This window comes from Zootoca vivipara, chromosome 2 (assembly GCF_965207765.1).
Source record: "Zootoca vivipara chromosome 2, rZooViv2.hap1.1, whole genome shotgun sequence".
NCBI lineage: Eukaryota > Metazoa > Chordata > Lepidosauria > Squamata > Lacertidae > Zootoca > Zootoca vivipara.
In genome coordinates this window covers 119,309,827-119,322,178 of record NC_142584.1, presented here as the reverse complement: position 1 = coordinate 119,322,178, position 12,352 = coordinate 119,309,827, and the positions used below count along the sequence as shown (strand labels likewise).

At 45.9% G+C, this 12,352-nt stretch overlaps 1 protein-coding gene across 2 annotated transcripts in view; it reads right to left on the bottom strand.

The window, feature by feature from the left end:
* Positions 1-609: 609 nt before the first annotated feature.
* Positions 610-12,352, bottom strand: part of LOC132591272 (uncharacterized) — a 29,750-nt gene continuing 18,007 nt past the window's right edge. For both annotated transcript variants that reach the window (XM_060269125.2, XM_088663853.1), the window contains exon 2: positions 610-6,790. In XM_060269125.2, the coding sequence (XP_060125108.2) occupies positions 4,635-6,698 (2,064 nt within the window). In that variant the 5' untranslated portion in view covers positions 6,699-6,790 and the 3' untranslated portion in view covers positions 610-4,634. The remainder of the gene's footprint in view (positions 6,791-12,352) is intronic.

Genomic DNA, 12,352 nt, shown 5'->3' with positions numbered 1-12,352 from the left:
CCCCCCCTTTCATAAAACTAGAACTCATGGAATCCAATGAAGCAGGAATGGTGGAAGATTTAGCAGAGCGAAAAGAGGGGTCTCCCCCCCTCCTTTGCATCCAGCCAGTCCATGATGGCAACAGCAACAATAAGATAATTACATCAATAATACACATTGTGCTCTGCTGCCAGGAGGACTCTGTCGGATCATGTCCAGTTGAAAAGGTGGAGGGAGGCTTTCCACCCTCTGGGCCCAGAGGTGGCTCCTGCCTTGGGGCAGCTGGTGGATTTGGAGGAAGTTGACCCTTAGCACTCTTGGTTTGGGACCTGCCTTCCTTCCACATTATAGTCATCCATATTGTTTCTCCCCTGTGTCATTTTGGGGACAGCATTCTACACACACTTGTGTCACCGTGCCCCCCGCCCCACCCCGGCAGCACATTGCTTTGAGATGCTCTGGTACAGCCCCTTCTTCACTGTGCCCACTTCCCTCCTCATGCAAGACGTGCAGCTGGGAACAGAACCTTTCCTGTTTAGGCCACTAAATACCCCTTTTATTTCTCCTGTCACCAAATATATCTATACACAATATATCTATAAATCAAAAGAAAAGGTGAGGGTTTCAAGATGACCGTCGGCGCTTTCAGTTTTTTATGTGTCTTCATGGTTCCATTATTGCAATTATAACAGTGGGAGTGATGCTGCTGTTCCTATAATATTAATCTAACTCTGCTTCCAAATCAACACCCCCAGTCTCAGCCCCACTTTGTGCAACTCTCCATTCCCAGATACAAACATTTCCACCTCCCTCCACCAAACACCAGAACCAGCTCACTCTCAGTCCATCCTCATTCAGAAGCAACACTCCAGAGACTAACACACTCCTCCTCCCTATATAACAATACATTAATTATTATATTATGCTTACTATTGTGAAATGTCCTCTTCATTACTTTAAATACATGTCTAGACAATGTTACATACAAACAACAGAAACTCACATACGCTGCATGCATTTAAGATTGATTTCCTGTTATTGATGTGAAATAAAGTGTCAACTCAGAGAAACACATTCTACACTCTAAGTGGTTGCACCCCATGGAAGTCAGTAGATGTTTTGGAAAAGCATAATAACCAAAGCAGATCCCACACTACTTCTATTTAAACCATTTCTCTTATTTGAGTTAATTGATGGCTTGTAGAGTTTCCAGCCTTACAACTCTTACCCCTCAGAGTCTTTTGATGGTTTCTAAGACTTTCCTCTTCATGGATCAATGCCTTGTCGTGGCGAAGGGGCTTGAATAACTCAGAGAAGCTATGAGCCATGCTATGCAGGGCCACCCAAGATGGACAGGTCATAGTGGAGAGTTTTGACTAAACGTGTGAGGGGGAAAGGGTACAGAGAGCCCCCCCCCATCCTGAGGAGCAGCTCCTCCACCAGCAGTAGCGCCAGCGGGGAGGGGGAAGAGACCAGTGAGCTAGGAGGAAGGAGACGGGGCTCTAGTAGCATAGGAGAGCCCCTGCTGCATGTGGGAGAGGAAGAGCGAGAGGGGAAAGAGGGGGAGAAGGAAAGCATGGAAAGGAGACATTTTCCCCTCCGGTTCCGGAATTACGCAGGAGGAGATTTGGGGTGGCCAGACTCTTATGTTGGAAGAAGACGCGGAGCGCGCCATTCCAGGGTTCTGGGTCAGACTAAGCGGATGTATCCTGTATAGCTCTAGCACTGAAAATAGCCTGCACTTAATAGAAGCATGAAAAGGCAAAGGTCTGGAGAGTCGTTATTCTAGAGTAGTCGCAACGCACCGCCTGTGACAAAACGTGATCCACCTGGAGAAGGAACTGGCAAGCTCCAGTATCCCTGCCAAGAAAACTCCATGGACAAAGACAACAGGCATATAAAAGTTATGACGCTGGAAGATGAGCCCCTCAGGTCGGAAGGCGTCCAACATGCTACTGAGGAAGAGCAGAGGACAAGTACAAGTAGATTCAGAGCTGATGAAGCGGCTGGGCCAAAGCCGAAAGGTCACTCAGTTGCAGATATGCCTGGAAGCGAAAGGAAAGTCCGATGCTGTAAAGAAAAATATTGCATAGGAACCTGGAATGTAAGAACCATGGATAATGGTAAGCTGGATGTGGTCAAAAATGAGATGGCAAGAATAAATATTAACATCCTGGGCATCAGTGAACTAAAATGGAAGGGAATGGGCGAATTCAGTTCGGATGACTATCATATCTACTACTGTGGGCAAGAATCCTGTAGAAGAAATGGAGTGGCCCTCATAGTCAAAAAAAGAGTGGCAAAAGCTGTAATGGGATGCAATCTCAAAAATGACAGAATGATCTCGATACGAATCCAAGGCAGACCTTTTGACATCACAGTAATCCAAGTTTATGCACCAACTACCGGTGCTGAAGAAATTGAAACTGACCAGTTATAAGAAGACTTACAACACCTTCCAGAAATATCACCAAAGAAGGATGTTCTTCTCATTACAGGGGATTGGAATGCTAAAGTAGGGAATCAAGAGATAAAAGAAACAACTGACAAGTTTGGCCTTGGAGTTCAAAACAAAGCAGGGCAAAGGCTAATAGAGTTCTGTCCAGAGAACAAGCTGGTCATCACAAACACTCTTTTCCAACAACACAAGAGACGACTCTACACATGGATATCACCAAACGGGCAGCATCGAAATCAGATTGATTATATTCTCTGCAGCCAAAGATGGAGAAGCTCTATACAGTCAGCAAAAAACAAGACCTGGAGCTGACTGTAACTCAGATCATCAGCTTCTTATAGCAAAATTCCAGCTTAAACTGAAGAAAGTAGGAAAAACCACTGGGCCAGTAAGATGCAATCTAAATCAAATCCCTTAAGAATACACAGTGGAAGTGAGGAACAGGTTTAAGGATTTAGATTTGGTGGACAGAGTGCCTGAAGAACTATGGATGGAGACTCGTAATATTATACAGGAGGCAGCAACGAAAACCATCCCAAGGAAAAGGAAATGCAAGAAAGCAAAATGGCTGTCCAACGAGGCCTTACAAATAGCGGAGGAGAGGAGGCAAGCAAAATGCAAGAGAGATAGGGAAAGATACAGGAAACTGAATGCAGATTTCCAAAAAATAGCAAGGAGAGACAAGAGCTTAAATGAGCAATGCAAAGAAATAGAGGAAAACAATAGAATGGGGAAAACCAGAGATCTGCTGTTAAGGTGCTACACCCAATATGCCAGCAAGTTTGGAAAACTCAGCAATGGCCAGAGGATTGGAGAAGATCAGTCTACATCCCAATTCCAAAGAAGGGCAGTGCCAAAGAATGCTCCAACTACCCCACAATTGCGCTCATTTCACACGCTAGCAAAGTTAAAATTCTACAAGGCAGACTTAGGCAGTACGTGGACCGAGAACTCCCAGAAGTGCAAGCTGGATTTCGAAGGGGCAGAGGAACCAGAGACCAAATAGCAAACATAGGCTGGATTATGGAGAAAGCTAGAGAGTTCCAGAAAAACGTCTACTTCTGCTTCATTGACTATGCAAAAGCCTTTGACTGTGTCGACCACAGCAAACTATGGCAAGTTCTTAAATAAATGGGAGTGCCTGATCACCTCATCTGTCTCCTGAGAAATCTCTATGTGGGACAAGAAGCTACAGTTAGAACTGGATATGGAACAACTGATTGGTTCAAAATTGGAAAAGGAGTACGACAAGGTTGTATATATTGTCTCCCTGCTAATTTAACTTATATGCAGAATTCATCATGTGAAAGGCTGGACTAGATGAATCCCAAGCCGGAATTAAGATTGCCGGAAGAAATATCAACAACCTCAGATATGCAGATGACACAACCTTGATGGCAGAAAGTGAGGAGGAATTAAAGAACCTTTTAATGAGGGTGAAAGAGGAGAGTGCAAAATATGGTCTGAAGCTCAACATCAAAAAAATCAAGATCATGGCCACTGGTCCCATCATCTCCTGGCAAATAGAAGGGGAAGAAATGGAGGCAGTGAGAGATTTTACTTTCTTGGGCTATTTGATCACTGCAGATGGTGACAGCAGTCACGAAATTAAAAGACGCCTGCTTTTTGGGAGAAAAGCAATGACAAACCTAGACAGCATCTTAAAAAGCAGAGACATCACCTTGCCGACAAAGGTCCGTATAGTTAAAGCTATGGTTTTCCCAGTAGTGATGTATGGAAGTGAGAGCTGGACCATAAAGAAGGCTGATCGCCGAAGAATTGATGCTTTTGAATTATGGTGCTGGAGGAGACTCTTGAGAGTCTCATGGACTGCAAGAAGATCAAACCTATCCATTCTTAAGGAAATCAGCCCTGAGTGCTCACTGGAAGGACAAATCGTGAAGCTGAGGCTCCAATACTTTGGCCACCTCATGAGAAGAGAAGAATCCTTGGAAAAGACCCTGATGTTGGGAAAGATTGAGGGCACAAGGAGAAGGGGACGACAGAGGACGAGATGGTTGGACAGTGTTCTCGAAGCTACCAACATGAGTTTGACCAAACTGCGGGAGTCAGTGCAAGACAGGGGTCCTTGCGTGCTATGGTCCATGGGGTCACGAAGAGTCGGACACGACTAAACGACTAAACAACAACAACAAGACTTAAACTACAACTGAACCTCTATAGACTTCCCTAGCACTTATATGGCTGTATGAGTTTGTTGATGAATTCTAAGCTTTCCACTGACAGTGAAGCTCTTTCCGCACTCCATGCATTTAAATGGTTTTTCCCCAGTGTGGGTTTGTTGATGGTTTCTAAGGTTTCCACTCTGACTGAAGCTCTTTCCACACTCCATGCATTTAAATGGTTTCTCTCCTGAGTGAATCTGTTGATGAATTCTAAGGTTTCCACTCTGACTGAAGCTCTTTCCACACTCCATGCATTTAAATGGTTTCTCTCCTGAGTGAATCTGTTGATGGTTTCTAAGGTGTCCACTCTGACTGAAGCTCTTTCCACACTCTATGCATTTAAATGGTTTCTCTCCTGTGTGATTTCGATGATGTGAATTCAGGTCTCCACTCTGACTGAAGCTCTTTCCACACTCCATACATTTAAATGGTTTTTCCCCAGTGTGGGTCCGTTGATGGTTTCTAAGGTTTCCACTCTGACTGAAGCTCTTTCCACACTCTATGCATTTAAATGGTTTCTCTCCTGAGTGAATCTGTTCATGGTTTCTAAGGTTTCCACTCTGACTGAAGCTCTTTCCACACTCTATGCATTTAAATGGTTTCTCTCCTGAGTGAATCTGTTGATGGTTTCTAAGGTGTCCACTCCAACTGAAGCTCTTTCCACACTCCATGCATTTAAATGGTTTCTCTCCTGTGTGAATCCGTTGATGGTTTCTAAGGTGTCCACTCTGACTGAAGCTCTTTCCACACACCATGCATTTAAATGGCTTCTCCCCCATGTGAGTCCGTTGATGTGTTCTAAGGTATCCACTAGTAGTGAAGCTCTTTCCACACTCCATGCATTTAAATGGTTTCTCTCCTGTGTGAGTCTGTTGATGACTTCTAAGGTTTCCACTCTGACTGAAGCTCTTTCCACACTCCATGCATTTAAATGGTTTCTCTCCTGTGTGAGTCCGCTGATGCCTTCTAAGGTGTCCACTCTGACTGAACCTCTTTCCACACTCTATGCATTTAAATGGTTTCTCTCCTGTGTGATTTCGATGATGTGAACTCAGGTCTCCACTCTGACTGAAGCTCTTTCCACACTCCATACATTTAAATGGTTTCTCTCCTGTGTGAGTCCGTTGATGAATTCTAAGTTTTCCAGTCTGACTGAAGCTCTTTCCACACTCCATGCATTTAAATGGTTTCTCTCCTATGTGACTCCGTTGATGAATTCTAAGTGTTCCACTGTGACTGAAGCTCTTTCCACACTCTATGCATTTAAATGGTTTCTCTCCTGTGTGATTTCGATGATGTGAATTCAGGTCTCCACTCTGACTGAAGCTCTTTCCACACTCCATACATTTAAATGGTTTCTCTCCTGTGTGAGTCCGTTGATGAATTCTAAGTTTTCCACTCTGACTGAAGCTCTTTCCACACTCCATGCATTTAAATGGTTTCTCTCCTGTGTGAATCCGTTGATGCCTTCTAAGGTCTCCACTCTGACTGAAGCTCTTTCCACACTCTATGCATTTAAATGGCTTCTCCCCCATGTGAGTCCGTTGATGTGTTCTAAGGTTTCCACTAGTAGAGAAGCTCTTTCCACACTCCATGCATTTAAATGGTTTCTCTCCTATGTGACTCCGTTGATGAATTCTAAGTGTTCCACTGTGACTGAAGCTCTTTCCACACTCCATGCATTTAAATGGTTTCTCTCCTGTGTGAGTCCGTTGATGACCTCTAAGGTGTCCACTCTGACTGAAGCTCTTTCCACACTCTATGCATTTAAATGGTTTCTCTCCTGTGTGACTCCGTTGATGAATTCTAAGTGTTCCACTGTGACTGAAGCTCTTCCCACACTCTATGCATTTAAATGGTTTCTCTCCTGTGTGAGTTCGATGATGTGAATTCAGGTCTCCACTCTGACTGAACCTCTTTCCACACTTCATACATTTAAATGGTTTCTCTCCTGTGTGAGTCCGTTGATGAATTCTAAGTTGTCCAGTCTGACTGAAGCTCTTCCCACACTCCATACTTTCAAATAGTTTCTCCTTTCTCTTTCCACACTCCATGTATTTAAATGGCTTCTTCATTATTCACATTGAACATGGCCCCACAGAATTCTGACTGCCTTCTTCATTGTCTGGTTTGGAGGGCGAAGTGGGGAGGAAATCCGATTTGTTTTCTACGAGGAGAAGAAAGGAATATTAGCACCTGCTCTTATTTTAACATCTCATATATTCTTTCCTTTCCCCCCTATGTTCCACATTTTTGGGAAATGGAAATGAACTAATGTGAAATAATGGTAATGCATCAATGGTCTTCAATGTCTGTATACTAATGCACAGAGCATGGGAAATAAACAAGATGAACTTGAGCTCTTGGTACAGCAAACTAAATATGACATAATAGGCATCACTGAAACCTGGTGGGATGAGTCTCATGACTGGAATGTAGTAATAGAGGGATACAATCTATTTCAGATAAATAGACCAAACAGGAAAGGAGGAGGAGTAGCGTTATATGTCAGGGATGTGTATATCTGTGAAGAGATCCGGGATTTAAAACTTCAAAGCCAAGTTGAGAGTATCTGGGTCAAAATTAAGGGAGAGAGAAATAACAGTGATCTCATTGTGGGAGTTTACTATAGATCCCCAAGCCAAACTGAGGACACAGATGATGCCTTCCTGGAACAGATGACCAGGCATTCAAAAGGAGGCGAGATAGTAGTAATGGGGGATTTCAACTATCCTGATATTTGTTGGATGTCAAACTCAGCCAAGAGCATAAGGTCGAACAGATTCCTCACTGGCCTTGCAGACAATTTCATTGTCCAGAAAGTGGGAGAAGCAACAAGAGGATCAGCCATTTTAGATCTGATCCTAAACAATAGTGATGACCTGGTTGGTGTTCTGGGTGGACAAGAAGGACACGCCCCAGAGGAGGCTTGTCATGGACTTTAGGAGGTGAACAGCTTAACGGAACCAGTTGCCTTCCGTATGCCCAGGGTGGACGATCTGCTGGCAGCGGTACGATGCGGTAAGATTTTCACCAAGCTGGACCTGAGAGGGGCGTACAACCTGGTCAGGATCCGGGAAGCGGATGAGTGGAAGACCACGATGTTCACACCGCTCAGTGCTTTTGAATATTTGGTTATGCCTTTTGGGTTGCAAGGGGGCTCAGCCTGTTTCCAAGCCTTCATGCACTACATCCTGGGGTCCCTGCATAGCTGCCAAGTTCCGGACGTAAAGATCCGGGATCGGCAGCGCGCGCATGACTGGAAGTTGCGTGACGCAACTTCCGGTGGCGCTTCGCCCTTCTATGGGCACGAGAAAATGGCGGCGTCAGTGCCGGAAGTCGCTTCCGCGCATGACCAGAAACACGTAAAAGCGACTTCCGGCGCCGGTGCCGCCATTTTCTGATGCCCATAGAAGGGTGAAGCGCAACAGGAAGTCGTGTCACGCAACTTCCGGTCATGCGCGGAAGCGACTTCCGGCGCCGGCATTTTCTGGTGCCCATAGAAGGGCGAAGCGCAACCGGAAGTCGCGTCACGCAACTTCCAGTCATGCGCGGAAGCGACTGCCGGCGCTGCCATTTTCTGGTGCCCATAGAAGGGCAAAGCGGCACCAGAAAAATGGCCGCCGGCCGAAGCCGATTTAAGGGACAATACCGGGATTTAAATCTAAATGGGAGACCGCTGGGAAACGGCAAGGATACGGGATACTTGGCAGCTATGGGTCCCTGCTCTTCAAGAACTGTGTCGTATTTTTGGATGATATCCTTATTTATTCAAATGACCCCATCCAGCACGAGAACGATGTCCGAGAGGTCTTGCAGTGTCTCAAGGAGCACCACTTATACGTGAAACTGGAGAAGTGCAAGTTTCACACCAAGGAGGTGGAATTCCTGGGCTACAAGCTATCGGACAAGGGGCTGGCAATGGACAAGGACAAGGTGCAGGCCATACTTGACTGGCACAGCCCCAGGACACGCAAGGATGCCCAGCGCCTGCTGGGCTTTGCCAACTTCTACAGGAAATTCATCAAGAACTTCTCCCATGTCAGAGCGCCCATCACAGACTGTTTGAGAGACAAGCAGAAGTTCAGGTGGACAGCAGAGGCGCAAGCAGCTTTCGAGAGCCTGAAGAAGGTGTTTGCAGCAGAACAGCACCTGTTTCACGTGGTGCACGACGCTCCGCTGCCCCTGGAAACTGATGCGTCTAATGTGGCGGTGGGAGGGATCTTGTTGCAACTGGATGCCAACAGGGAGTGGCAACCGTGTGCGTTCTTCTCCAGGAAGTTGAACAAGGCAGAACGTAATTACACGGTTTTTGACAGGGAGCTTCTGGCCATACATGCCTCTATGAAACACTGGAGGCATTTTCTAGTGGGAACCAGGCACCCCATTCAGGTGTGCACGGACCACAAGAACCTGGAGTTTTGGAGAACGGCTAGGGTGCTCAACCAAAGGCAAATACGGTGGGCAGAGTTCTTCTCCCAATTCAATTTCTCCATCCACTACATACCGGGCGAGCAGAATGTCAGGGCGGATGCCCTGTCGCGTAAGCCAGGGTACGTGGAGGAAGAGCAGCTGCTGACGCCCTGGCACATCTTTTCCCAGTTGGCCTGGACCTGCGGGGGGGCGGTGGTGGGTGAATAATAAATCAAGAGACTGACGGCCAAGGACGAGTTTGCCCAGTGCATGTTCAGGGAACTGGGGGAGGGCAAGGGACAGGACAGAGGCTTTGTGGAAAAAAGGGGGTTGCTTTTCCACCAGGGGGCGCTGTACCTACCCACCATCGCTCTGAGAGGTAAGGTCCTCAAGCAGATGCATGACAGTCCCACAGCAGGACATTTTGGGAGGGACAAGACCATGTCCCTTTGTCATGTCAACAAGATTAAACAGATGCATGTTGGGCCAAAAAAATATTAATTTCACAGAGAGACTGATGGGGAGGAGGTGAGGGACCAGGAGCGAGACCTTGGGGTCATGTTTGGTAACTCAGGGAAGATGTTGACCCCATGTGCAGTGGCTCGGAAAAATGCAAATCCCACAACTGGGGGTGTTTATGGAAGGGATTGGAAATACACTGTATGGATTAATTGCGGAAGATTGTATTTTGAGGAGAATAGTGATCTGATAGGGAGTTCTGGCTCTGCATTCCTGTGTTTTATTACTCTATCTCTATCCCTTGCAAACAGTCTTTGATGTGTTATCTATTGACAAATGAACCGCTTGGTAAAAGACTCAGATGTATGGCCTGGCTTTTACCCTTTGATGCAAAGTGGCCTAGCTAAGCCAGTCTGGCCATAAAACATGAGCACAGCCTGTATATAATATCTAGATTTTTAGCATGGCAATAAGGAGTTTGCATCTCAAGCTACCAGGGGGTAGAAAGTGCCGAAGTGACCCCCAGGTAGCTTGAGATGGGAACGTATATTTTTCTTGCTGCTCAGAAAAAAATCTGTAAAACGTCTCACTCACTTCCTCTTGTATTGCTTCTGAATCTAATAAAAGAACCATTTTGCATTTAGCAAAACATACACCTGCCACTATCCTAATGGTCTCATGCAGATCTAGGGTGTGAACGCATTTGGAGTACTGTGCACAGATCAGTATTTGGGACCTTTTAGTTTGGAGAGAAGACGAGGAAGGAGCGACTGATCAGATAGCATGGAGAAAGAGGATATAGAAAAGTCGTCCCCCCCTTTCATAAAACTAGAACTCATGGAATCCAATGAAGCAGGAATGGTGGAAGATTTAGCAGAGCGAAAAGGGGGGTCTCCCCCCTCCTCTGCATCCAGCCAGTCCATGATGGCAACAGCAACAATAAGATAATTACGTCAATAATACACATTGTGCTCTGCTGCCAGGAGGACTCTGTCGGATCATGTCCAGTTGAAAAGGTGGAGGGAGGCTTTCCACCCTCAGGGCCCAGAGGTGGCTCCTGCCTTGGGGCAGCTGGTGGATTTGGAGGAAGTTGACCCTTAGCACTCTTGGTTTGGGACCTGCCTGAACCTCCTTCCACATTAATACTCATCCATATTTTTCTCCCCTGTGTCATTTTGGGGACAGCATTCTACACACACCGAACCACTGTGCCACCCCCACCCCCACCCCCACCCCAGCACATTGCTTTGAGATGCTCTGGTACAGCCCCTTCTTCCCTGTGCCCCCTTCCCTCCTCATGCAAGACGTGCAGCTGGGAACAGAGCCTTTCCTGGTTATGCCACTAACCACCCCTTTTATTTCTCCTGCCACCAAACAATATATCTAAAAGAACAGATGAGGGTTTCAAGATTACCTTCGGCATATAAATAGGTACTTTCAGTCTTTCTGTGTCTTCATGGTTCCATTATTGCAATTATAACAGTGAGAGTGATGCTGCTGTTCCTATATTGTTACTCTAACTCTGCTTACAAATCTCAGCTCCACTTTGTGCAACTCTCCATTCCCAGATACAAACATTTCCAACTCCCTCCACCAAACACCAAAAACCAGCTCACTCTCACTCCATCCTCATTCAGAAGCAACACTCCAGACTCACACACTCCCCCTCCCCATCTAACATTAAACATTATATTATGCTTACTATTGTGAAATGTTACCTCCATGACTTTAAATATCAAATCAAACTTTATTTGCGTAGCCGACAGGCCATAGCATCAAAAGGACAAACACTAACAAAAATACATTACATATATGGTTACCAATAAAACCTATTAAACCTATTAAAACCCAAGGTAAAAGCTGGGTTATCATTCATCGATGTCCCTCTGGTTCCAGGCCGGTTAAGTGTAGAGCCCAGCCAAATTGAAAGATTGTGAATATAGCCTCAGGGGGATGGTCAGGACAAGGAGAAAGATAATAATAACCAAATAAAAGGTAAAGGGACCCCTGACCATTAGGTCCAGTCGTGACCGACTCTGGGATTGCGCGCTCATCTCGCATTATTGGCCGAGGGAGCCGGCGTATAGCTTCCAGGTCATGTGGCCAGCATGACAAAGCCGCTTCTGGCAAACCAGAGCAGCACATGGAAACGCTGTTTACCTTCCCGCTGTAGCGGTTCCTATTTATCTACTTGCACTTTGACGTGCTTTCGAACTGCTAGGTTGGCAGAAGCTGGGACCGAGCAACGGGAGCTCACCCCGTCACAGGGATTCGAACCGCCGACCTTCTGATCAGCAAGCCCTAGGCTCAGTGGTTTAACCAGCAGGGGGTAATAAATAAAAAGAAGTTAATAATCTCATTCCTTAAAATTTAACATAAATAAAATGATGATATTAATAATACTTATAAAATCCTAGATGGGGAATCCGGGTGCCTGCACTGCTATCATTCAAATAGCGGCTCTCAGTCTCATTGCTCTCTCGATAAATCTGGCAACCTTCTCTGTTATCGAGCTGTTCTGGTTGGCTAGGAGTGAAAACAATTTGGCTTCACATGAGCGGCCTGGGATGGCAGATAGGATCAGCGTGATGGTCTCATCCCTCAGATCTTTATATAGGGAGAAAGACAAGAGAACGTGTGACACAGTCTCTACGTAGCCGGATCCACAGGGGCAGAGCCGGTTCTCGATTGGAATTTTTTAGTATCTACCTTCGAGAACAGCTGAGGGTAACATATTTAGTCTGGCCAGCATAAAGGCCCGTCTAAATTTTGGGATAATTAGGTTAGACAGATATGGTGCCCGAGAGTCAAAGTGGGAGGGGGGCATAAAAGCATACCAGGAACTAAATTTCTTAAT